This window comes from Triturus cristatus, chromosome 4_1 (assembly GCF_964204655.1).
Source record: "Triturus cristatus chromosome 4_1, aTriCri1.1, whole genome shotgun sequence".
Lineage (NCBI taxonomy): Eukaryota > Metazoa > Chordata > Amphibia > Caudata > Salamandridae > Triturus > Triturus cristatus.
In genome coordinates, this window is record NC_140585.1 from 11,816,550 (window position 1) to 11,843,980 (window position 27,431).

A 27,431-nucleotide genomic window follows, 5' to 3' on the forward strand; every position below is an offset into this window, starting at 1 on the left:
GGGTTAAAATCCCCTAGAGCGTCCCGCGCCGTGGGGGTCGAGGCAGCGCTTTATGGGCGATCACCACGCCTCCCCCAGCGGCAGCTGCATCCAATACGGGGTTGTGGTAAGGTGTACCCTGGGACAGCGAGTCCCACCAGGGTATGGCGTCCGTGGCCTCGGAGGCTGCAGGGGCGTGAGCATCAGCCCGGAGCCCAGCATGCAAAGGTAGATGGTGGCAGCGGCAGAGATTGCGGGTTTAAATCCCCTAGAGCTACCTACTCGCAATTAGCGTTTGCGATTTGGTATTTAAAAGGGGCGTGTTTACGACATCAATTACGGAATCTGAATGGGCTGTATGAATGTTTTGCGACCAAATTAAGGTCACATTTTACTGACTCCCTGAAGTAGGTGGTAACCCATTTGCAAATAGGTAGGGGTCCTTTGAGAACAGAAATCAAATATTTTTAAGAGTAGGCAGTTGTCCCACGGACCCCACTGTCTACTCTTAAAACATTAAACGAAAAAGCTTATTTTCTTTCTTTTTAAATGCATCCCATTATCCTTTAAGGAACACAGGCTGCTTTATTAAAAACCAATCATAGACATGGTGGTCTGCTGACCTCAGCAGGCTGCCACCTCTGTGATGGTTGTGATTCCTAATGGGTCTCAAATTGCGACCTACCTCACTAGTATGCGTGAGGTAGGTCTATTTGTCACTCGCTAGCAATCGCTAATGAAACTCAAAAGAGTTTCATACATTAGGAATTCCGATTTCCAAATTGCGACTCAGAGAGAATCACAATTAGGAAATCGGTATTCCTGATGCTAGTGCATCCTGCCCTAAGTCTTGTTGTATTTTGCATTCTTCGAATGAGGAAAGCAAAAAAGAACTGGGATGAAAAAAGAAATTTAAAAATCCGTCTGGACACGGTACTTACTCCTGACAAGAGGTAAATCAAGTTATACCTGGCGGCACTCATAGATACGGGGCTGCTCGTGGGTTCACTGCTTTCCAGTTGGTCGCGGCAGCACTCTTCACTCCCGAAGCCTGAGCGCTGTAGAGCTTACAGAGCGACAAAAAATAAATGTGCGCCCTATAGGAGGGGATCTTAAATGCACAGAATGCTGATCCAACCCATTGAATGAAGATACAGCGGGATTTATTTAGGAAAAGATGTCTACATACATCTGCAATACACACAGTTCAACTACTAACTCTTAAACATATGTGGTAAAAGGTATGGGATGGGAAAAGAGCCCACGTTTCTTTCTGCAGCTCCAACGGTAATCACGTACCACAAAGAGCGAGCAGCACCTGGGCTGAAGATGGAAGCAAGTCCGTTCCGCGAGGCGAGTACCTCTGTGCACTGCAAAGCTGCAGAGGGTCTACAGGCTTCGTGTGGAGGGAGGTGGTTGTTAGGACTTTGGCATCTGCGAATAGGGGGCTGTGCTGAGAGCCCTAGCTGTAGCTAAAAGTTGTAAGTAATATTTTAGTGTGTGTTTTGTAAGACGGTGTGAGAGCTTTGAGCTGTGCCCTCACGTAACGGCGTGAGCGAGGTGGTAAATGAATCCTATACTCGGTTGGTACAATAGACTCAGCTAGCAGTGAGAAACACTCAGCACATTTATAAAGAAATAACACAAGGATGTGATTTGTTACCGATCATATCTCCTTACATTCTTGTATGGCTGCCCGCAATCACGCTTAACAGGTGACCAGAGCTGCAATTACGGAGCCCAGGTCGAGGCCGGGAAAATGACTCATCTTAATGATGCTGCCTCACTGGGGCACATATGCCTTAGCATGCTCACGGCAGGGTCAGAAATGACTTCTCTAAATACTTTTAGCACAGGCATACCATTATGCTCTGAGCCTTTAGAACACTTTTAGCTGGGACTTAAACATCAGTATGCCATACATCATGCCCTTAAATACTGAACAATGCTAATTAGTGCATGGCCTTTTAAAATAAATTAATCTGCAAGGCACGGATCATGACCGGAGAGCCACAGCTACCTGTAAAGCCCTGCAGCCTCTCTCAGAAACTAGTGCAGCAAACGGCATGCGAAGAAAACACATGCTGCACAACTTGCAACCCGATACACTGCCAGTTAAGAGGCACGCTGCTCGTTCTCCCCTCTTTCACGGTGGTATGTTGCTAGGCCCAAGATCTGCTCTCTGTGCTCCTTCACGCAAGAGATATTGTTTTCCACACTGCTCGCTTTTTAAAAGCAAAAGCTGCAAATGGTGCCTCAGTGATGTGTGAAGCGTATGCGCTTCGCAACGGAATGTGCGCACTCAGGGTGTTAGACCTGGCACCATTGGCGTGGGTCACCCTTCCATTTTTTGTCTGTGCCTCAATGTGTTTTGTGCTGGTGTTAGCTGCTCAGGGCCCTGTGCCACTGCCATCCAGTGCCACAGTGCAAGTGCTCCCGATGGTAAAATTTATTATGTGAATTGACTTCCATGTTTGGCTTATTTGGTTTACTGTCAGTCCCTAGTAGAGTGCACCAGGGGTGTCCAGGGCTTGTACATCCAAATGCTGCTAGTGGGCTTGCAGCACTGGTTGTGCCACCCACAGAAGCAGCCTGGTAAAATGTGTCTAAGGTCTGCCATTGCAGAACCTGCATACAGTCTGGTACAGTCATGCCGACTGGGCAAGTGTCCCCGCTCGCCAGTCCCTAAACCTTCCCTTACCTTCATATTAGTCACCCCTATGGTAGGCCCTAGGGCAGGGTGCATTGTAAGGATAAGGTAGGACATGCCCTGAAGTGTGTGGCATGTCCTAATAGTGAATTACAGCCATTTTCGTTTTTCACTATTGTAAGGCTACCTGCTCTCCATAGGCCAGAATGGGCTGCTAGATTATAACACTCTATAATCATAGCAGGCTCAGGAAGCATGGTAGAAATTTGTGTTTAGTATGCCTGAACTCAGAATAATAAAATACATCTTTTAGTAAAGGTTATTTTAATATCCTGGGTTTGCAAATGCTACTTTTAGAAAGTTAGCCTTTGCGTGCCTAACCATTTCAGTCTGATGTCTCTGCCCTGCGTGCTGAAAGAAGAAGCCAGAGTCCCAACAACAAAGTGCTCCTGACTGAATAGAACTGGGCTGGGATTAGGCAAAGGCCCCCCTGGCCTGTAAAGACAAAAGAAACTTGGTATAAATGTAGGAGCCCTGCTCCTAAGAAATCAGATCCTGATTGAACCACAAAGGAACTCTGCCCGACTAGAAGGACCTGGAAGAAGCTGAAGGAGGAGTAACTTTCCCTGACCTGGGGGATTGGCCTGCAGTTGGTGCCTTGCTGAGAAAGGAGAGGAAAAGACTGAAAGAGACTTTGCACTTTGTTTTTCAACTATCTCCAAGGGCTTGGAAGAAGAGCTTGCCCCCTGAACTGAGTCCCAGGGCCTTTGGACTCATCTGCCTTCCAAAATTGAGTTGCCTGGACGATTTGTGCTTGTTTCCCGCTGGATTTGGCCCCAGTACGCCTCGTACCCCATCCGCCGCGAAGCCGTGTCTTTGCCGCCCGGCACCGTGCGTCTACGCTGATCCAAAAGCGTTAGTACGCGCCGTATCCCTCCCGGCAGCATCGCACCTAACCTTCCCCGCCGATTCGAGACGTACATCACTGGCTGCCGAACCCTGTACGCCGGATCCAAGTTCCATCGAACAGTAGGTACGGTCCGTACGCTGCTAACGTACTGCACCGTGCCGTACTCAGAGCCGAGAAGCCGCAGTACGCTGATCCTCCCCGTACGCTGTACGGCGCCGAGAAGTGTCGGCGCCAAATCCGCACCGAAGGTAAGGTACGGCCCGAACGCCGACGCCACGGACTCTGCAAGCTGATACGGGCTATCCGTACGTATCCCAGAAGGTCCCGTACCAACGCCGCGTCCCGACGCCGCGTCCGGACCAGACCAGAATACGCTGCCGAACTACGACCCGGACCCATCAACTTGTCCCGCACTGTCCGTCGCGGACCCCACGAACTAAAGGTACTATGTTCTGTTCGCACCGCAGTGTGCATGTCACGGACCCCGGAGTCCGCACCGATTGTTTGACTCGTACTTTCCTTGTTTTTAATGCGGACGAGTCGTACACCCAGGTACGAACCGTACAAAGCCTGAAAAGAATTGAGTAAAAGAAGCCTATTTTTGCATTTTAAGCCTTTTTACAAGAACATTGACCTTTAAAATAATACTGTGGTCATTTTAATCGTTATCCTGGTCTTGTGCTAAGCCTTATATAAAGAAACCTATTTTTGATATAACCTTGACTGGTGTCCATTTGTGGTGTGTCATTGCATTACTGTATGTGTTCACAAATGCTTAATCTATGACGCCCTGAGAATAGTCTTGACTGCTTGCGCCACACTACCTGAAGGGTGAGCAGGGGTTATTTAAAAGGGTGATCCCCTTATCCCGACTTAGAATTGAGAGTCCCTGCTTGTCACAAGTGCATACCTGTGCCAACCAGAGATTCCCGGTTCTAACACAGGGTTATTACACTAAATGCACGCACCCTACAGAGAACACTGGCCATTAGGCATTTTTGACTATAAGCCCTCGCTAAGTTACAACATTCCAGTAAAACTTACTTTGGGGTAAGTAGGACAAAAGATTGTTACAGTGAAAATGGATCTATCTTGTTTGTATTAATTGGTGTTGTAGAAACATCAGTTTTGAGTGAAGTTCCTGGCATAAACTGTGCAGTGATAGGGTTCAGTTTAGTGTGTATTATTTGGTGCTGAAGATGTGTCTTTCGAGTAAAGCTCTTCTCTCACTCAGTGCAGCAATGAGGCCTCTCACTGGAGTGTAAACTTCGGAGCCGTAGAAGATGTGCCTTTCGAGTAAAGCTCTTCTCACACCCAGTGCACTGATGAGGCTTCTCTCCTGTGTGTAATCTTTGGTGATGCAGTAGAGAGGCCTTCCGAGTAACGCTCTTCTTACATTTGGCCCAGTGGGAAGTCCTCGTTCGGGTGCGTTCTGTGATGCTGTAGAAGACCTGACCTGAGGTTTCTTTTGACTAAAGCTCGTTTCACTCCAAGAGCAACAGTAAGGCTTCTCTTGTGTGCGTTTCTTAGATGTTGTCCAAAACTGGCCTTACCAGTAAAGCTCTTCTCACACACAGTACAGAGATAAGGCCGCTCTCCTGTGTGAGTTCTCTGATGCAGTACAAGGTTTGCCTTCAGAGAAAAGGTTTTGGAACACACTGCGCAATGATAAGGCCTCTCTCCTGTGTGTACGCTTTGATGCTGTACAAGGCCTCCCTTTCGACAAAAGCGCTTTGAACACACAGTGCAACAATAAGGTTTCTCCCCTGTGTGTTTTCTTTGGTGCTGTAGTAGATTTGCCTTTTGACTGAAGCTCTTCACACACATGGTGCAGTGAAAAGGCTTTTCTCCTGTGTGTATGCGTTGATGGTCCTGAAGAATTTTCTTTTGAGTGAAGCTCTTTGCACACACAGTACAGTGATAAGGCCGCTCTCCTGTGTGTTTTCTTTGGTGCCGTAGTAGATTTGCCTTTTGACTGAAGCTCTTCTCGCACACAGTGCAATGATGAGGCCGCTCTCCTGTGTGTGTTCTTTGATGCTGTACAAGGTTTGCCTTCTGAGAAAAGGTTTTGGAACACACAGTGCAGTGATGAGGCCGCTCTCCTGTGTGTACGCTTTGATGTCTTACAAGGCCTTTCTTATGAGCAAAGCGCTTGGAACACACTGTGCAGTGATAAGGCCTCTCTCCTGTGTGTACGCTTTGATGTCTTACAAGGCCTTTCTTATGAGCAAAGTGCTTTGAACACACTGTGCAGTGATAAGGCCTCTCTCCTGTGTGTGTTCTTTGATGCTGTAAAAAAGTTGCCTTTTGAGTGAAACACTTTTTACACGTTCCGCAGGGATATGGCCTGAGGCTGGTGTGTACTTTTTTGTGCCTCACAAGAAGTGTCTCATTGATAAATCCTTTGTCACACACATTACAAGCAAAGCGTCTCTCCCTCATGTGCATTCTGCGCCGTTTTCTTGAGTAGATATTTTGAGTAAAATTCATCTTGCCGCCGGAACCTTTATGGCTCTCTATCCCATTCATATTTTCTAGATGTGATTGTTGTGCTGCAAAATAGAAAAAACATTGAAAATTACACATGGAAAGTATTTCTTGAAAAAGCTGCATTTTTATAATATGGAGAGGTGGACAGTTACAATTCAGGGAAAAAAATGTATGTTCTAAGAAGAAGAGTCACACTTCCCTTTGAGACACAAATGGTGGCTAGTCCTCCTACACAAAGTGCGGTGACTTAGTTCTGCAGCAGGAGCATGCTGGGAAATCAAGTGATTCACAAGAACCACTGTTGGACATGGGGCTTCTGGTTGGCTAGGGTAGACACCTAAGCCAGGCAGAATCCACCACTCTAGTCAAGGTAAATCGGATACACACCCGAGATAACCTGCGCTCACCTCTGGTAGCTTTGCGCAGAGCAGTCAGGCTTGTTTAAAGAGGCAATGTGCAGAGCATTTGTGCAACACACTCGCGCAGAAACACAATGAGTACACTACAAAAGGGACTCCAAGCAGGATTATGTAAAAATAAATTCTATATTGTACAACAAACAAGACCAAAATGACTTAAATCACACCGTTAGTGCAAATAATGCAGGTTTGTCAGAGAAAAACACATAAATTACTATGAAAACGTAGGTCACAGCGCACCTGCGCTCCTATTACACTTCATACGGTAACTGTAGTGAACGTGGTTGAAGTGATTGCATTTAGAAACCAAACGTAGAGCGCAGGAGCACCTATTAAACGCTAAACAGTAATTGAGCTTGAGTCTTCCAGCAGTTCTCCTCTATGGACGACCCTGCGCCATTCTTGAGGTCATCTCCAGAGCAGAGACAATGCAGAACAAGAAATGCCCCTCACGCTCTTGCGGGTTTGGAGCCCTCCGGGGCCGCTTAGATCGCGTCTGTTTGCCCAAGGGAAACCAAGCCACCCGTGAAGGAGAGCAGGGCGGCTTTACCACTCCTCTGGACACAACCCGCCTCACAGTACCTTTGTGGGTTCAGGATTACTGTCCTCAGGTCATCGTGCAGTATACGAGTTAAAACCAGAGGGCGAGGCTGGCTGGAATGAGCCTCAGAATGCTGGGCCGCAGCTTGTTACGGAACAACGGGTCGTCGAAAGGCCTACTGTGAAGTCTTTGTGCAGCTCCTGTAGCTCTGCAGCCTTAGACGCTGCACTGTACCACCTCAGAGCAGTACAAGTCTTCATGGGGCTGCTCCTCGGGTCTCACGACCGGAGGGGCCACACTAGTTTGTTTTTGGTGGCATCTGACGGTGGCGATATCTTGCCAGACTCCGAGGGTGAGGTTCACAATACAATTCAGCTGCAGTGAGCACGCTGGCTCAAGGACGTGTTTGTTTCTCTGGTAACGCCTCCAGGCGAAACAACGCTGTTCTCGCTGGAGAAACAAACGCTCACCACATGCTGGTTTGTAAAACATGGGGCACTTCCCTAGAATGCACAAAGGCAATCCCCTGGTCAGAGCGCTGCACTGTAGGTCCATGGTGCACTGTCCTGTAATGCACAAAATGTTACCTTGGTGCAGAAGGGAGCACTGGCGGCATGCTAGCCCTTGTAAAAATGGGCTCACCCAGCAGAAATCTTGGAGAAAAGAGGCAACAAGGTCTTTGATGGCCCTGAGATCTCGAGAGAACAGGGGGCAAGCAAACAAGCCCTTGGAGAGCACTTCGGGGCACAAAAGGAGGTGGCAGGCAGCAGACAGCACATACAGTTAGGTTGCAAATTGGCAGATCCTCCTGAAGCCCAGCAGCAGCAGGTCAATACAACAAGGCAGTTAGTCAAAATGGTGGTTGCTCCTGGCAGCACAGCAGTCGTCATAGCAATAAGCAGTTTGTAGAGCCAACAGTTTCTGGCTACAAGTCCCAAGCAGCGTCTAACAACATGGGATCAGAGGTGCAGTACATATACTCAAAAATGTCTTTGATGAACGGGTGACTTCAAAGGAACCCTCAGAAGTGTGCAACCCATTCCTGGCTCCAGACGATCAGTAGAGGGTAAATCAGCCCTTTGAGTGAGGGCAGGATACAACCTATTCAAATGAAAGTGTGAATCACCTCTCTCCCAGCCCAAGAAGACTATCGGCATGCAGATGAATGCAGATGTATCCCCGGTCACACCCAGCCCCTTCCATTGGGAAAGCTTGCTTGTCATGGCTCTTCCAAACATGATAGTTGCAGGGGTTTCCTCTGTGGTTGAGTGAGGGGGTCAAACGGTAACCTGAAAGAATAGTGTTCAAAACACCTTCGAGGTCGAGCTTCCCCAATGCAGAATGCTGAACAGCTTTCTTTAGAGCACCCATGAGGCGTTCTACCAGACCATTGGCCTGGGGTCAAAGGGGACTGCTTTTTTAATGCTTTATATTGAGGTGATTTAGAACGTTTTTGAATCCTCGAATATTAAAAGGCGGGTCGTTGTCAGATTTTAAGCTTGCAGGTACAAGTCATGTCGCAAAGATGCCATCTATGTTTTGAATAACTCTGCTCATGTGTAGTGGGTGAAGGGTCTTCTACCAATGGAAAATGGGAGTATTGATCAACAATAACTAGAAGATGATGTCCATTCCCTAGAGGGCCATAAAAGAATCAATAGCAATTCTCTCCCAAGCATGATGGGGCAATTCTGACATAATCAAAGGTTGCCGACTAACTTGAGATGAAAGACAGTTGCATATGAGACAAGTTTTCAATTCTTTTTTGACCCTTTCGTCAAGATACGGAAACCAGCCTTGATCACGGAGAGCTCTCTTAGTGGCAACTATTCCTCAATCTCCTTCCTGGGCAAATTCGACTACTTGTTGTCAGAGACTTTGGTGAATAGCAATCCGTGTACCTTGCAGAATGAGGCCTTCCTGCGTTACTGAAAGTTCATCTCTTACATTTCTGAACTTCATATACTCGCTGTCATTAGTGAGAGGTCTAGAATACTGGTTCCACAACTTTTAATCTTGACATGCCCCTACCTTGGCTCGTGGCAGTGACAATTTGCTCTAAAGACATGGCAGTTGGTGTGCTCGGTTTCACAATAAATTTGATGTAATCCTCCACTGTCTTAGACGGGGTACCAGGGCATAATCCGCCAGTTTCTGATCTTTCCCTGGACGATGAAGAATCGTTTAGTTGTAATTCTTGTGACCTCAAACCCCAACGCTCAATTCTAGGAGGCATTTTTGCTGTGGGATTGCCAAATACCATCAACAATGCTTGGTGATCAGCCACTAATGTGAAGGGCTTTCCATACACAAATACATGGAAATTATTCACAAGCCCAAACCAGTGCCAAACTTTCTTTCTCAGGGTGCGAGTATGCACTATCAGTTTGTTACAGGCTCTTATTGCCATGTACCACGATATGTCTCGGGGAATTTGTCGGTCCGTCGTGCTGTGCAAGGAATGCACCTAACCCTACAGGGCTAGCATCAACTACAACCTCTGTATGAAGTTTGGGATCAAAGTCGGGCATTTCAATGGCGCTCTCAATGGCTTGCTTTATTTTTTTGGACGCTCTTCTCACACTCACGTGACCAATGAAAAGACACATTCTTTTTGGTTAGTTCTCGCAATGGTGCCATGACCGTAGCAAAGTCTTGTATGTCTCTAGAACAGTAATTGACCGTTCCAAGAAATAATCGTATCATAGAAATGCCTTGTGTGGGATTTGCAGTAGACAACGAATTTCAAGCTTTTCTTGTGAAATTCTCATTTGTCGGCATTCAGAGAAGTGTCGCCGCCAAATCCGCACCGAAGGTAAGGTACGGCCCGAACGCCGACGCCACGGACTCTGCAAGCTGATACGGGCCATCCGTTCGTATCCCTGAAGGTCCCGTACCAACGCCGCGTCCCGGACCAGACCAGAATACGCTGCCGAACTACGACCCGGACCCATCAACTTGTCCCGCACTGTCCGTCGCGGACCCCAAGAACTAAAGGTACTATGTTCTGTTCGCACCGCAGTGTGCATGTCACGGACCCCGGAGTCCGCACCGATTGTTTGACTCGTACTTTCCTTGTTTTTAATGCGGACGAGTCGTACACCCAGGTACGAACCGTACAAAGCCTGAAAAGAAGCAGAATTGAGTAAAAGAAGCCTATTTTTGCATTTTAAGCCTTTTTACAAGAACATTGACCTTTAAAATAATACTGTGGTCATTTTAATCGTTATCCTGGTCTTGTGCTAAGCCTTATATAAAGAAACCTATTTTTGATATAACCTTGACTGGTGTCCATTTGTGGTGTGTCATTGCATTACTGTATGTGTTCACAAATGCTTAACCTATGACGCCCTGAGAATAGTCTTGACTGCTTGCGCCACACTACCTGAAGGGTGAGCAGGGGTTATTTGAAAGGGTGATCCCCTTACTCTGACTTAGAATTGAGAGTCCCTGCTTGTCACAAGTGCATACCTGTGCCAACCAGAGATTCCCGGTTCTAACACAGGGTTATTACACTAAATGCACGCACCCTACAGAGAACACTGGCCATTAGGCATTTTTGACTATAAGCCCTCGCTAAGTTAAAACATTCCAGTAAAACTTACTTTGGGGTAAGTAGGACAAAAGATTGTTACAGTGAAAATGGATCTATCTTGTTTGTATTAATTGGTGTTGTAGAAACATCAGTTTTGAGTGAAGTTCCTGGCATAAACTGTGCAGTGATAGGGTTCAGTTTAGTGTGTATTATTTGGTGCTGAAGATGTGTCTTTCGAGTAAAGCTCTTCTCTCACTCAGTGCAGCAATGAGGCCTCTCACTGGAGTGTAAACTTCGGAGCCGTAGAAGATGTGCCTTTCGAGTAAAGCTCTTCTCACACCCAGTGCACTGATGAGGCTTCTCTCCTGTGTGTAATCTTTGGTGATGCAGTAGAGAGGCCTTCTGAGTAAAGCTCTTCTTACATTTGGCCCAGTGGGAAGGCCTCGTTCGGGTGCGTTCTGTGATGCTGTAGAGGATATACCAAAACTCAATATGCGTCGAAAAGGTTGCAATGTATCTGGATTTTTCTTCAAGTTTCAATTGGTGAGATCCTTTATTTAAGTCGAGTCAAGAGAAGAACTTTGCACCATTAAATTGAGTAATCATATCAGCAATGTGCGGACTGTGATGTTTCTCTCGCTCAGTTTCCTTGATGGCCTGACTCATGTCAACACTTATGCGTACAGGTCCTTCACTGTCTCTTTTAGGCACTGTTACAATGGGAGAAAGCCATGGTGCCGGACCAATGGAGCATTCAATAATATCATGTTTAGGTAACAAATTAAGTTCCTTTTCAACATCTTCTTGCAAGTGAAACACGACTCGTCTGTGTCTGTGTCCTTGATGAAAAGTCTAATTTATGTGTACGTTCATTGTTTGGAGTTTTCCCGACCCATGAAATAATGAAGGAAATTGACTTACAATTTCATGAAGAGCATTCATAGTGTGGTTCACTGATATCAGTCCCATATCAGCAGCACTGTGGAAACTCAGCAAACAAACACTTGAAGCTGTTCCTTGAAGTACATGAATAGGCGCATTCCCCACAGTTTTCTTATGTTTCATCGTGGCTGCAAACTTTTTATTTGACTTTTGAAGGAAGTTGAGGCAGCCCATGAGTATACTGTAGTCTTTGATTTCGTAACTTGTGGTAACAGAGATTATTCGTGATACTTCTCCTGAGGCATAATATTTATCGACGCACAGCTGTCTTCATGTTGAATTGTCTTCACTTTGGATTTTTCCTCTCATTCGACTAGCCCCATATGTGCATGCCTTTTTAAAGTAAACATCGATATTGCACAATTGTCATTGTCCCTTTCATTGGAAACAGATTCAGAGGAATTCTTTGTCGATTTAGATGATGATCAACTTCATTTGGTGTCGATTTGCCTCAATTGGTGTGACCGCTTAGCCTTGTGGGAGTACGTCGAACGTCAGTCAGTGAGGTAGTGTTTGGTCGGCCATTTTGTCTTCATGCTGTGACGCACTTATTTTACTCTTCAGATTGCAAGTTCGTCACAAAATGATTCGCATTACCACAGTGTATGCATATCTGTCCAATGGTGGGACATTTACCTTTAATGACAGTCCAGATCTGTAACACGTTTTCTTTTTCTGTGGAGACAGGACATTGTGTCCCTCGGCCTTGTACCCTGGCTTACTTTTCGTGCTCATGACCGATGCACTTTGGGCGCCTACGGCCTCCAGGTCAGTCACTTGGCGATAAGCACGCTTGTCAGCACAAGCAGCCTTGAGGACTTGATACAAGCTCAGTTTCCATCAGCATTCGTCCTTGAAATGCATACGACAGACATCCATTGATTACTCCGAGGAGGGTAGCCTCCTCATCTTAAATGAATTGAATTTACAGTGCTTTACCAAAACATCCAGTCTTTCAACAAACTCATCAATGGTCTTACCTGGTCTCTGGCATTCTTGGCTGAATATGTATCTTTTATAATGCACATTTGCCACTGGCTTAAACTTGACGTTAAAGGCCTTTTTGATTTGATCATATGTCTTTTCACCTTCTTGTAAATTCTTTTTCATGGCTTCTTTTGCTTCTTCGCCTGCCATGCTTCTCAAGATACTTTATACTCTTTTTCATCTATTGCATCTATGAACTCTTCAAAAGTCTCTATCAATCCATCTATCCCCAATATTCAGTTTTTTGGCAGTATCAAACGCAGTTGGGGGTTTTAAGAATGCAGCAGCCGTGCATACATTGGAGGACAGTAGTGGTCTCTCAGGCGCTTCCGGTGGAACTTGATCAGACAGAGCTTCTCTAGCGCCTCGTGATGTGCTGGCTTCGGGGTCAGCCTCAATGACGTTTGGAGCTTGGATCTCGCCCTGGCTCTCCATCGGAGCGGTGTATGTTATGGCTGTCTAAGGAGTTGTTCTGGGCCCCTTACGCAGCAGCCTTGGTGGTGGGCCGCTTCGTCTGGGGAAACTCCACAAACCCAACCCCAACCCTCTTTCTGGGGCAGCTCTCCAGCATGTTGTGAGACGATGATTTGATAATGATTTTGGTAAGGAGATAAATATTTGTACACTACAAGTGCATGAAAGCAGAAAACATTAGTCGACTTTGTGCTTAAATATTTCTTCATAAACACAAGGTTAATCTTCGCTTCATAGCACATGAATTTCAGTGTAATGTGTACTGAACTATTGCTGTGTGCTTTCCTTGTCCACCTTTAGTTTTCTTACTCCGCATAGCGTAATGGTATTAATTTGCGTAATGGCGCCATATATTCTATTAGAAGCTGTTTCATTCAGTTCCTGTACAGAGACATGTAGACTTTCAGTGTCGCTGTCTTTATCTTTAAGCATTTTATGCAGGCTGGCATTGCGCTGAGACTCCACCAGTGCCAGCATCGATTCTGCACTTCAACGGAGGCACATGTGGCACGCACAAGCAGTGTGGTGGACCACGGCCAACTCTCTGGAAGAGCGCTTTCAGTGTACGGGCTTCGTATCCCCTATCTTGTCACCGGTTATAGCATCCTTCCAACCCAGGTACTCGCCAATAACCAAGCCACACACGGAGAGTAGTTGAACACGTCTTGATTACACTGTATGTAAGTCATACCCAAATTCCGCAAATTCCGCGAGCGGAACGGAATTTACCGCCAAGGCCTAGTCAGAACTCAACATTCCACGCCGGCCTTTAACTCATCTCTCTAACGTTTACGTCCTTACCGATGATATACCTTGGAAGTCACTCATGAAGGATCAATGCTACTACTGCAAGAATAAGCTTGTTAGTTGCACTTGAAGAAAACAGCTATTGAATTTGTTGGACTTGGCCCTCTCTGCAAGTTCATCCCCAAACCGGTGTCTTCACCCCTCCATTTTTGCTGAATTTGTTTTTGTTGGCCTTAGGACTCTGATCAGTTCACCATTGCTAACCAGTGCTAAAGTGCTTATGCTGTCTCCCCTATGCATGGTAATATTGGCTTACACCTGAATGGTATATTTAGTTTACTTATACGTCCCTCGTAGAGTGGTATACCATACACCCATGGCCTGTAATTTAGGTGATACTGATGGAGCAAGGATTCAAGAAAACGCAACTTGCTCGGAACAAATCCTTCATTAACTTTTACTAACCGTTAAAAGTTGTAAATGAGACGAAACTAATATAAACCAAACACCGACACACAGGAAGAAAGCTTTACGCATGCTTAATTAATGTGGAATAAAGCGCAACGCGACTAAAACCGCTTTAATTTGTAAAAACGCTTTGCGCATGTGCAAGCTAGAATTTCGTAGAGATAACGTGACTTACTCGCTTTTGGAGGGAAATCTTTGCGCATGCGCAAGAAGGACTAACATGTGGTCTTGCGGAACCGCCTACCTGGCATTTGCTTGCCTGAACTAAAAAGAAAGCCGCTTACGCTAATAAAAATAACATGGATTAGAGTAAAAGTGGGTGGTGAACAGTGAGAATTATATATTTGAGAAAATAACATTTGTTTATGATTCTTTTATCAACAGTGTGCATTTGGGCCGGTTTCGTATATGACCCGGGAGAGAAAATGGAGTCGAATGACGAAGAGTTTTGCATGCTCAGTAGACTCAAAATATGACCCAATGACCGGAAAAGTGAACTGCTGCCAAATATCAAGGGCAGAAGACATGGGAAAGTGAAGACGTACATGCCTCATCTATGGAGCCTGCATTAAAATTGTTATTCTAAGTTGAAAAAATATATGAATGTGAAAGGAAGCATGAATGAGCTAAAGGGGAAGTGTTTGCGAAACAATGGTACCTTAATAAAAATAAATGTATCAGCATAGTGTGATGAAAACTCCCCTAGCCCTGTCCAATAATATTCCGTATTTTAGTAATATTTGCAACTATTGAGGGTGGGACATGTAGAAATGAAGACTATAACTAGAGTGACTTTAGAATGTTGTAGGGATGAGAATATTTGCCAAGAGAAGCCAAGTTAAGCTTGCTGCTGCTGGGTCGAGAGAGAGAATCTGGGTCGGGCAAGAGCAAGAAAATGAGAGGAGAGAGCAGTCTGGGTAGATTCAGATCCGAATGACAGCCTGATTAGATTCGAAGATTCCAGAAGAACATCGAGGAGGGAGAGAGTGTAAGAGAGGCGCGTCGGGTTTGTAGAGACGTCTGGTAAGTATCTGTCCTGTCCTGATCCTGTCCTATAGTCTGTGTCTCCTGATTCTAACTCAGGGGACCCCCACCATGCCTTTGGCCAGAAGGGTGGTTTTCAGTATATTTCAAATAGGTAAATATTATTCTGACTCATATTTTGCATATTTCTGTGTAAATGTATTTTTGCCTCTGAACTCTTTTTGTTTCTTCATCTATCCACTCCTTTTGCATTGATTTGTTGAATGAGTTTGTGTCATTGGCTGTATCTGCTAAATGATTTATGAATATACACAGAATTACATTTTAATATATGTAACACTCCCCCATGTGAAAATGATGTGAATTTGTATTGAAAGAGCGTTCACCTTTATGTCTAAAATCTAGATAAACTTGTGAATCTTACCCAGAGTCTGTGATTATTTCACTAAGATATATGAATTAGTTACATAACTGTTAATATCACCATCAACTAACTAAACTAATGGTCCATCGACCAGAGGAAAGAGTGTTGATCCGTGAAAGATTAGTTATATTTTGTTTTGAAAATCTTAAGACTACAGGAAAATAACTAATCGACATCTGAGTGAATTATAATACTTGACCCCCAGCGGGTACCGGGGAAAGTGATGCAAAATTGGGTAAATGTATATGGCCCTTGTCCAATCTGACACACCCGCTGGATCAATACTAGTGGGCCCACAGCACTACTTGTGCCACCCACATAAGTAGCCCCTTATGACATGCCCCAGGTGTGCCACTGCAGCCTGAGTGCAGTTTTAAACTGCTGATTTGACTTGGCAATATAACCCCCAATCCAAGCCTTAAAAGCCCCTTTTATTGCATATATGTCACCCCTCAGGTACGCCGTAGGTAGCCCACAGGGCAGGATACATTGTAATTAAAAGGCTGGGAATGTATTTTTAATTTTATATGTCCTACTAATGAAAAAGTTCTAAATTTGTTTTTCACTACTGTGAGGTCTACCTCTGCCATAGGAGAACATTGGGATGACCTATTAGATTTAATAGGTGATCATTTTTAATTGGGAGTGGGTAAACAGGATGAGTTTGTTTTCTAAAGAATTCTTTTGGAAAATGGTACTTTTCTTGTCCTCACCATTTGGTTCCTGGGTCCCATGACTAACTGTAGAATGCAGCTGGTCTTTGTATATGCCCCCAGACACTGAGACAAAGGGAAGCTACGTGTTGAAGATACTAATGGCAGTTCCCCAACTTTCGCTCATTCCAAGCCATTCACTAATCTAGGGAAATAGCTGCGCAAATAACATACGTAATGTTGATGCTTTTCTGGTATATACCCCCTGCCACCTAGTGTGGGATAGCCAGAATTGGAGAGACCCTATTTCAGCAGCCTAATGAGCAGAGAAATACCGAAGCACTCGGAGAAGTCCAATTGTCATGTAGTGTGGCCAGTAAAGAAATACTGCAAGATCAGGGCTATGTTTGTCGTAATTTATTCTTTCCACAATTATTCACATTTTCTATGTCTGAGACGTAAAATCAATTTTTCAAGAGAAAGGGTTGGTGGAGAGGCAAAGGTGAAAGAATTGTATGAGAAGGAGAAGTGAAGAAAGAATGAAAGAGGAGGGGAAAGTTAGCGGAGGACAGAGGTTAAAACAGAAAAATGAGAACTAAGGAATGGAAAACAAGGGGAAGAGATGGAAGGTGGGGAGGTATAGAAAAGAGCGATGGGGGCAAGAGAGAATGGAGCCTGGGGAGAGTTATAATGGAGGGGTAAGAGGGCAAGCAGGATTTGAGGGTAGAGGAAATGATCAGGTGAGAGGTGGGTAGCAAAAGACAAGAAGCGGGGAACTGAAGGGGTGAAATAAGAAGAAAAGGAGTAGAAGGAGTGGAGAAAGACCAGAGAAAGAAGAGATGGTGGAGAAAGGTAAAAAGGAAGGGCAGGTGGAAGAGAGAGGAAGGCAGGGTGAGAAATGAGAGAAGAAAATGGACAATGAGTTAGGTACGGTTGGGAGACGGTATGGAGGGCTGACTACTAAAGGAAGAGAGAGAGAAAAGAGGGGTTGGACACAAGGAGACAGAAAAGTAAGAGAGAAGCGAAGGGGGAAGTAGAGAGGGAGAGAGCAGCAGAAAGGGAAGGAGTAAAAAGCAGGGGAGCGGCGCAGAGGGCAGACAGAGAATACAAAATGAAGGGGGGTGAAGACAGTAAATGTGAGAGAGTCAAGATGAGAGGTGACAGGGAGGGGAGGGGAGGGGTGACATGACCGTGGAAGGGAGAAGGCAAAGCAGAGGAGGGACGAGAGAAGAAAGGTGCGGAAGAGAGGGGTTCTAGTTGGAAAGAAGGGATGACGAGGGAGTGCGAGGTGAATGAGAGGAAAGTTCAGTGGAGAAAGAGGGTGGAGTTTGGGAGTGAGGAGTGCTAGAGCCGAGAGGGGGAACGCAGGAGTAGAGTAGAGAGTAGAGCAGGAGTAGAGAGGGGAAAAGAAGGGAAGTAGGCTGACTGGAGGGTGAGAGAAGCTTTATTGAGGGAAGGAGATGAAGAGGGAAGGGATGAAGAGGAGGGCTGCGGGTAGTCGTGATGAAAGGGCGATAAAAAATGGAAACTTTTTAAAAGGTGACGCAGGGAAAAGGAGGGAGGGTCGTGGGTAGCGTGGGGGCAGCTAATGCAGGAGGGAGAGGGGAGAGTAGTAAGCGAGACAGGAAAAAGTTGAAAAGAAAGAGTAGTGCGGAGGGACTAACTTCTGGCCCTCCATCCACTGGGCAGAAATCTTGTTTTCATAGTTTTCCTCCTACCCTCTCTGCACAGACCCCCAATGCTTCTAGGACCTGAAAAAAAACTCACATAGAAAATTGGACTGGAGAATAAGGGCTGCTCTTCAGGCTTTTTCGTGAGCCTTAGTCACGGCTCGCACAGGATGTCGGCTACAGAAGTGAGGAAAGCCCTCGGGGCTCAACGCAAACAAAACAAGGCCCCTTGCAAGACACATTCAGACCGCTGTGAGTGAGTCTCCAGCCGCAAGTCCCGGATCCTGGGGTGTTCAGGAGTGGAACCTTTTCTGCAGAGTTCACCATTCACTGCATTTTGTACGTGTTCATGTAAGGGAGACCGGATGGGCTGTGGATTCCTCCAAGAAGGTTGTTTCTGCTGAAGGAAGGCTGAGAGATGGACTCCCCAGCGAGGCTGGTCTGATCCTCCCCGGCAGCACCCATTGTAGCGTAGCGAGCAGCAGTGATGGGCTCCCCAGCGAGGCTGGTCTGATCCTCCCCCACAGCACCCAGCTGTAGCGCAGCGATCAGCAGTGATGGGCTCCCCAGCGAGGCTGGTCTGATCCTCCCGGCAGTACGTAGTTGTAGCGCAGTGAGCAGCAGTGATGGACTCCCAGCGAGGCTGGTCTGAGCCTCCCCCGCAGCACCCCTTTGTAGCGAGGCGAGCTGCAGTGATGGTCTACCCAGCGAGGATGGTCTGATCTTCTCCCCCCATCACCCCGTTGTAGCGAGGTGAGCAGCAGCGATGGACTCCCCAGCGAGGCTGGTCCGATCCTCCCCCGCAGCACCCCAAGCAGCAGCGATCAACTCCCCAAAAAGGCTGGTGTGATCCTCTCCCGCGGCACCCCATTGTAGCGAGGCAAGCAGCAGTGATGGATTCCCCAGCGAGGCTGGTCTGACCCTCCCCTGGAGCACCCCGTTGTAGCGAGGCGAGCAGCAGTAATGGAATCCCCTGCAAGGCTGGTCTGATCCTCCCCCACAGCACCCCGTTGAGGCAAGTCAAGCAGCAGTGATGGAATCCCTAGCGAGGCTGGTCTGATCCTCCCCCACAGCACCCCGTTGTAGCAAGTCAAGCAGCAGTGATGGAATCCCTAGCGAGGATGGCCTGATCCTCTTCCGCAGCACCCCATTGTAGCGCAGTGAGCAGCGGTGATGGACTCCCCAGCGAGGCTGGTCTGATCCTACCCTGCAGCATGTCAAGCAGCAAGTCAAGCAGCAAGTCAAGCAGCAGTGATGGAATCCCTAGCGAGGCTGGTCTGATCCTCCACCGCAGCACCCCATTGTAGTACAGCGAGCAGCAGTGATGGACTCCCCAGCGAGGCTGGTCTGATCCTACCCTGCAGCACCCCGTTGTAGCGCAGCGAGTAGCAGTGATGGACTCCCCAGCGAGGCTGGTCTGATCCTCCCCCGCGGCACCCCGTTGTAGCGAGGCGAGCAGCAGTGATAGGCTCCCCAGCGAGGCTGGTCTGATCCTCCTCCTCCGCTCCCCGTTGTAGCGAGGCGAGCAGCAGTGATGGACTCCCCAGCGAGTCTGGTCTGATCCTCCCCAGCGGCAACCCTTTGTAGCACAGCAAGCAGCAGTGATGGACTCCCCAGCGAGGATGGGCTGCTACTACCCTGCAGCAACCCATTGTAGTGCAACGAGCAGCAGTGATGAACTCCAGAGAGAGGCTGGTCTGACCCCATTGTAGCAAGGCGAGCAGCAGTGATGGACTCCCAAGTGAGGCTGGTCTGATCCTCCCCCACAGCACCCCGTAGTAGTGAGGCGAGCAGCAGTTATGGGCTCCCCAGCAAGGCTGGTCTGATCCTCCCCCGCAGCACCCCATTTGTAGCGAGGCGAGCAGCAGTGATGGACTCCCCAGCGAGGATGGTCTGATCTTCCCCCGCAGCACCCCATTGTAGCGAGGTGAGCAGCAGCGATGGACTCCCCAGCGAGGCAGGTACAATCCTCCCCCGCAGCACCCCAAGCAGCAGCGATGGACTCCCCAGCGAGGCTGGACTGATCCTCCCCCGCAGCATCCCGTTGTAGCGAGGCGAGCAGCAGTGATGGAATCCCCAGCGAAGCTGGTATGATCCTCCCCGCAGCACACTGTTGTAGCGAGGCGAGCAGCAGTGATGGGCTCCCCAGCAAGGCTGGTCAGATCCTCCCCCGCAGCACCCCGTTGTAGAGAGGCGAGCAACAGTGATAGACTCCACACCGAGGCTGGTCTAATCCTCCCCCGCAGCACCCTGTTTGTAGCGAGGCGAGCAGTAGTGATGGACTCCCCAGCGAGGATGGTCTGATCTTCCCCCGCGGCACCCCGTTGTAGCGAGGTGAGCAGCAGCGATGGACTCCCCAGCGAGGCTGGTACAATCCTCCCCCGCAGCACCCCAATCAGCAGTGATGGAATCCCCAGCGAGGCTGGTCTGACCCTTCCCTGCGGCACCCCATTGTAGCGAGGCGAGCAGCAGTGATGCAATCCCCAGCGAGGCTGGTCTGATCCTCCCCGCAGCACCCCATTGTAGCATAGCGAGCAGCAGTGATGGAATCCCCAGCGAGGTTGGTCTGAACCTTCCCTGCAGCACCCCGTTGTAGCGCAGCGAGCAGCAGTGATGGACTCCCCAGCGAGGCTGGTCTGATCCTCCCCCGCGGCACCCCATTGTAGCGAGGTGAGTAGCAGTGATAGGCTCCCCAGAGAGGCTGGTCTGATCCTCCCCTGCAGCAACCCGTTGTAGCGAGGCGAGCAGCAGTGATGAACTCCACAGTGAGGCTGGTCTGATCCTCCCCACGGCACCATGTTGTAGCGCGGCAAGCAGCAGTGATGAACTCCCCAGCGAGTCTGGTCTGATCCTCCCCCGCAGCACCCCGTTGTAGCGAGGCGAGCAGCAGTGATGGAATCCCCAGCGAGGCAGGTCTGAACCTCCCCCGCATTACCCCGTTGTAGTGAGGCGAGCAGCAGTGATGGAATCCCCAGCAAGGATGGTCTGATCCTCCCCCGCGCCACCCCATTGTAGCGAGGTGGGCAGCAGTGATGGAATCCCCAGCGAGGCTGGTCTGATCCTACCCTGCAGCACCCCGTTGTAGCGCAACGAGCAGCAGTGACGGACAACCCAGCGAGGCTGGTCTGATGCTCCCCGAGGCACCCCGTTGTAGCGAGGCAAGCAGCAGTGACAGGCTCCCCAGCGAGGCTGGTCTGATCCTCCCCCACAGCACCCCGTTGTAGCGAGGCACGCAGCAGTGAAAGAATCCCCAGCAAGGATGGTCTGATCCTTCCCCGCGGCACCCCATTATAGCGAGGCTGGTAGCATTGATGGAATCCCCAGCGAGGCTGGTCTGACCCCCCCTGTGGCACCCCGTTGTAGCGAGGCGAGCAGCAGTGATGGAATCCCCAGCGAGGCTAGTCTGATCCTCCCCTGCAGTACTCCATTGTAGCACAGCGAGCAGCAATGATGGACTCCCCAGCGAGGCTGGTCTGATCCTACCCTGCAGCACCCCGTTGTAGTGAGGCGAGCAGCAGTGATGGAATCCCCAGCGAGGAAGGTCTGATCCTCACCCGCAGTACCCCGTAGTAGCGAGGCAAGCAGCAGTGATAGAATCCCCAGCAAGGATGGTCTGATCCTCCCCCACGGCACCCCATTGTAGCACGGCTGGCAGCAGTGATGGAATCCCCCGCGAGGCTGGTCTGATCCTCCCCCGCAGCACCCCTTTAGAGCGAGGCAAGCAGTAGTGATGGAATCTCTAGCGAGGATGGTCTGATCCTCCTCCGTGGCACCCCGTTGTAGCGAGGCGAGCAGCAGTGATGGAATCCCCAGCGAGGCTGGTCTGACCCTCCCCTGCAGCACCCCATTGTAGCGAGGCGAGCAGCAGTGATGGAATCCCCAGCGAGGCTGGTCTGATCCTCCCCTGCAGCACCCAGATATACCGAGGCACGCAGCAGTGATGGAATCCCCAGTGAGGATGGTCTGATCCTCTCCTACAGCACTCCGTTGTAGTGAGGCGAGCAGTGTTGATGGACTCCCCAGTGAGGCTGGTCTGATCCTCCCCCGCAGCAACCCATTGTAGCACAGTGAGCAGCAGTGATGGACTCCCCAGCGAGGCTGGTCTGATCCTACCCTGCAGAACCCCGTTGTAGCGCAGCGAGCAGCAGTGAAGGACAACCCAGCGAGGCTGGTCTGATCCTCCCCGCAGCATCCCATTGTAGCGAGGCGAACAGCAGTGATGGAATCCCCAGCAAGGATGGTCTGATCCTCCCCCGCGGCACCCTATTGTAGCGAGGTGGGCAGCAGTGAAGCAATCCCCAGCGTGGCTGGTCTGACCCCCCCCTTGCGGCACCTCATTGTAGCGAGGCGAGCAGCAGTGATGGAATCCCCAGCGAGGCTGGTCTGATCCTCCCCCGCAGCACCCAGTTGTAGCGAGGCAAGCAGCAGTGATGGAATCTCCAGTGAGGTTGGTCTGATCCTCCTCCGTGGCACCCCGTTGTAGCGAGGTGAGCAGCAGTGATGGAATCCCCAGCCAGGCAGGTCTGAACCTCCCCCGCATTACCCCGTTGTAGTGAGGCAAGCAGCAGTGATGGAATCCCCAGCAAGGCTGGTCTGATCCTCCCCCGCAGCACCCCGTTGTAGCGACGCAAGCAGCAGTGATGGAATCTCCAGTGAGGCTGGTCTGATCCTCCCCCGCAGCACCCCGTTGTAGTGAGGCGAGCAGCAGTGATGGAATCCCCAGCGAGGCTGGTCTGATCCTCCCCCGCAGCACCCCGTTGTAGCGAGGCAAGAAGCAGTGATGGAATCTCCAGTGAGGTTGGTCTGATCCTCCTCCGTGGCACCCCGTTGTTGCGAGGTGAGCAGTAGTGATGGAATCCCCAGCGAGGCAGGTCTGAACCTCCCCCGCATTACCCCGTTGTAGTGAGGCATGCAGCAGTGATGGAATCCCCAGCAAGGCTAGTCTGACCCCACTTGCGGCACCCCGTTGTAGCGAGGCGAGCAGCAGTGATGGAATCCCCAGCAAGGATGGTCTGATCCTCCCCCGCGCCACCCCATTGTAGCGAGGTGGGCAGCAGTGATGGAATCCCCAGCGTGGCTGGTCTGACCCCCCTTGCGGCACCCCATTGTAGCGAGGCGAGCAGCAGTGATGGAATCACAGAGGCTGGTCTGATCCTCCCCCGCAGCACCCCGTTGTAGCGAGGCAAGCAGCAGTGATGGAATCCCCAGCGAGGATGGTCTGATCCTCTCCTACAGCACCCCGTTGTAGCGAGGCGAGCAGCGTTGATGGACTCCCCAGTGAGGCTGGTGTGATCCTACCCATTGTAGCACAGCGAGCAGCAGTGATGGACTTCCTAGCGAGGCTGGTCTGATCCTACCCTGCAGCACCCCGTTGTAGCGCAACGAGCAGCAGTGACGGACAACCCAGCGAGGCTGGTCTGATCCTCCCCGCGACACCCCGTTGTAGCGAGGCAAGCAGCAGTGACAGGCTCCCCAGCGAGGCTGGTCTGATCCTCCCCCACAGCACCCCATTGTAGCGAGGCACGCAGCAGTGAAAGAATCCCCAGCAAGGATGGTCTGATCCTCCCCCGCGGCACCCCATTATAGCGAGGCTGGTAGCATTGATGGAATCCCCAGCGAGGCTGGTCTGACCCCCCCTGTGGCACCCCGTTGTAGCGAGGCGAGCAGCAGTGATGGAATCCCCAGCGAGGCTAGTCTGATCCTCCCCTGCAGTACTCCATTGTAGCACAGCGAGCAGCAATGATGGACTCGCCAGCGAGGCTGGTCTGATCCTACCCTGCAGCACCCCGTTGTAGTGAGGCGAGCAGCAGTGATGAAATCCCCAGCGAGGCAGGTCTGATCCTCCCCCGCAGTACCCCGTAGTAGCGAGGCAAGCAGCAGTGATACAATCCCCAGCAAGGATGGTCTGATCCTCCCCCACGGCACCCCGTTGTAGCGAGGCGAGCAGCAGTGATGGAATCCCCAGCGAGGCTGGTCTGACCCTCCCCTGTAGCACCCCGTTGTAGCGAGGCGAGCAGCAGTGATGGAATCCCCAGCGAGGTTGGTCTGATCCTCCCCTGCAGCACCCAGATATACCGAGGCACGCAGCAGTGATGGAATCCCCAGTGAGGATGGTCTGATCCTCTCCTACAGCACCCCATTGTAGCGAGGCGAGCAGCGTTGATGGACTCCCCAGTGAGGCTGGTCTGATCCTCCCCCGCAGCAACCCATTGTAGCACAGTGAGCAGCAGTGATGGACTCCCCAGCGAGGCTGGTCTGATCCTACCCTGCAGAACCCCGTTGTAGCGCAGCGAGCAGCAGTGAAGGACAACCTAGCGAGGCTGGTCTGATCCTCCCCGCAGCATCCCATTGTAGCGAGGCGAACAGCAGTGATGGAATCCCCAGCAAGGATGGTCTGATTCTCCCCCGCGGCACCCTATTGTAGCGACGTGGGCAGCAGTGATGAAATCCCCAGCGAGGCTGGTCTGATCCTCCCCCGCAGCACCCCGCTGTAGCGAGGCAAGCAGCTGTGATGGAATCTCCAGTGAGGTTGGTCTGATCCTCCTCCGTGGCACCCCGTTGTAGCGAGGTGAGCAGCAGTGATGGAATCCCCAGCGAGGCTGTGTGACCCTTCCCTGCGGCACCCTGTTGTAGCGAGGCGAGCAGCAGTGATGGAACCCCAGCGAGGCTGGTCTGATCCTCCCCCGCAGCACCCAGATATACCGAGGCAAGCAGCAGTGATGGAATCCCCAGCGAGGATGGTCTGATCCTCTCCTACAGTACCCCGTTGTAGCGAGGCGAGCAGCGTTGATGAACTTCCCAGTGAGGCTGGTGTGATCCTCCCCTGCAGCAACCCATTGTAGCACAGCGAGCAGAAGTGATGGACTCCCCAGCGAGGCTGGTCTGATCCTACCCTGCAGCACCCCGTTGTAGCGCAGCGAGCAGCAGTGATGGGCAACCCAGCGAGGCTGGTCTGATCCTCCCCGCGGCACCCCGTTGTAGCGAGGCAAGCAGCAGTGACAGGCTCCCCAGCGAGGCTGGTCTGATCCTCCCCCGCGGCACCCCATTATAGCGAGGCGTGTAGCAGTGATGGAATCCCCAGCGAGGCTGGTCTGACCCCCCCTGTGGCACCCCGTTGTAGTGAGGCGAGCAGCAGTGATGGAATCCCCAGCGAGGCTGGTCTGATCCTCCCCCGCAGTACTCCATTGTAGCACAGCGAGCAGCAATGATGGACTCCCCAGCGAGGCTGGTCTGATCTTACACTGCAGCACCCCCGTTGTAGCGAGGCAAGCAGCAGTGATAGAATCCCCAGCAAGGATGGTCTGATCCTCCCCCACGGCACCCCATTGTAGCGAGGCGGGCAGCAGTGATGGAATCCCAAGCGAGGCTGGTCTGACCCCCCCTGCGGCACCCCGTTGTAGCGAGGCGAGCAGCAGTGATGTAATCCCCCGCGAGGCTGGTCTGATCCTCCCCCGCAGCACCCCTTTAGAGCGAGGCAAGCAGTAGTGATGGACTCTCTAGCGAGGATGGGCTGATCCTCCTCCGTGGCACCTCGTTGTAGCGAGGCGAGCAGCAGTGATGGAATCCCCAGCGAGGCTGGTCTGACCCTCCCCTGCGGCACCCCGTTGTAGCGAGGCGAGCAGCAGTGATGGAATCCCCAGCGAGGCTGGTCTGATCCTCCCCTGCAGCACCCCGATATACAGAGGCAAGCAGCAGTGATGGAATCCCCAGCGAGGATGGTCTGATAGTCTCCTACAGCACCCCGTTGTAGCGAGGCGAGCAGCGTTGATGGACGCCCCAGTGAGGCTGGTCTGATCCTCCCCCGCAGCAACCCATTGTAGCACAGCGAGCAGCAGTGATAGACTCCCCAGCGAGGCTGGTCTGATCCTACCTGCAGAACCTCGTTGTAGCGCAGCGAGCAGCAGTGAAGGACAACCCAGCGAGGCTCGTCTGATCCTCCCTGCAGCACCCCGTTGTAGTGAGGCAAACAGCAGTGATAGGCTCCCCAGCGAAGCTGGTCTGATCCTCCCCTGCAGCACCGTGTTGTAGCACGGTAAGCAGCAGTGATGGACTCCCCAGCGATGCTGATCGGAGCCTCCCCTGCAACACCCTGTTGTAGCGCGGCGAGCAGCTGTGATGGACACCCCAGCAAGGCTGGTCTGATCCTTCCCCGCAGCACGCCATTGTAGTGCGGCGAGGAGCAGTGATGGACTCCCCTGCGAAGTTGGTATGATCCTCCTCCGCAGCACCCAATTGTAGCGAGGCGAGCAGCAGTGATGGGCTCTCCAGCAAGGCTGGTCTAATCCTCCCCTGCAGCACCGCGTTGTAGTGAGGCGAGCAGCAGTGATGGACTCCCCAGCGAGGATGGTCTGATCCTCCCCCGCAGCACCTCATTGTAGCACAGCGAGCAGCAGTGATGGACTCCCCAGCGAGGATGGTCAGATCCTGCCCTGCAGCACCCCGTTGTAGCGCAGCGAGCAGCAGTGATGGACTCCTCAGCGAGGCTGGTCTGATCTTCACCCGCAGTACCCAATTGTAGCACAGCAAGCAGCAATGATGGACTCCCCAGCGAGGATGGTCTGATCCTACCCAGCAGCACCCCGTCGTAGAGAGGCGAGCAGCAGTGATTGACTCCCCAGCGAGTGTTGGACTTTGCCCTTTTTGCAGGGTCATCCCTAAACTTTTTGCCTTCCTCCTGCATTTTTTCTGACCTGTTGTTGGCTGTTTTATGACTCTGGGCACTTTACCACTGCTGATCAGTGCTAAAGTGCATATGCTCTCCCCATTGTAAATTGCTATGTTGGTTGGATTCCATGATTGACTTATTTGGTTTACTGTGAGACCCCAGTAAAGTGCACCAGGAGTGCCAGGGCTTGTAAATACAAATGCCGCTTGTGGGCTTGCAGCACTGGTTGTGCCACCCACAGACGCTGCCTGGTAAAATATGTCTAAGGTCTGCCATTGCAGAACCTGCGTGCAGTCTGGTACTGACATGCTGACTGGGCAAGTGCACACACTTGCCAGTCCCTAAACCTTCCCTTAACTTCATATTAGTCACCCCTATGGTAGGCCCAAGGGCAGGGTGCATTGTAAGCATAAGGTAGGACAAGCCCTGTGTGTGTGGCATGTCCTAATAGTGAATTACAGCCATTTTTGTTGTTCACTATTGTAAGGCTACCCTGTTCTCATAGGCCAGAATGGGCTGTTTAGATTGTTACATCCTATGATCCTAACATGCCCAGGGAACATGGTAGAAACTCAAGTTTAGTATGCCTGAACTCAGAATAATAAGGTACATCTTTTAGTAAGGTTTATTTTAATATTCTGTGTTTGCAAATGCCACTTTTAGAAAGTTGGCCTTTGCTTGCCTAACCATTTCAGCCCGCCTCTGTGTGATGTGTATCTGCTGGCTGGCTTGTGTGAGTGACAGGGCTGGGGAAAGCCAGATGGGCAGGGCTAGGTAGCCTGGTGGTGAATAGAAAGACTGACAGGTAGATGGGTGGGAGGAGTACACCTGGACTCTGAATAGGACTGTGGTCTGCCACCACAATTCCGGCTCCGCCCCCTGTGGAGCGTCTG

General features: G+C 50.6%; 1 protein-coding gene across 1 annotated transcript in view; it reads right to left on the bottom strand.

The window, feature by feature from the left end:
- Positions 1-3,689: 3,689 nt before the first annotated feature.
- Positions 3,690-27,431, bottom strand: part of LOC146839299 (uncharacterized) — a 126,035-nt gene continuing 102,293 nt past the window's right edge. Inside the window, exon 3 of the mRNA XM_085651318.1 lies at positions 3,690-6,091. Coding sequence (XP_085507444.1) covers positions 4,932-6,091 — 1,160 coding nt within the window. The 3' untranslated portion in view covers positions 3,690-4,931. The remainder of the gene's footprint in view (positions 6,092-27,431) is intronic.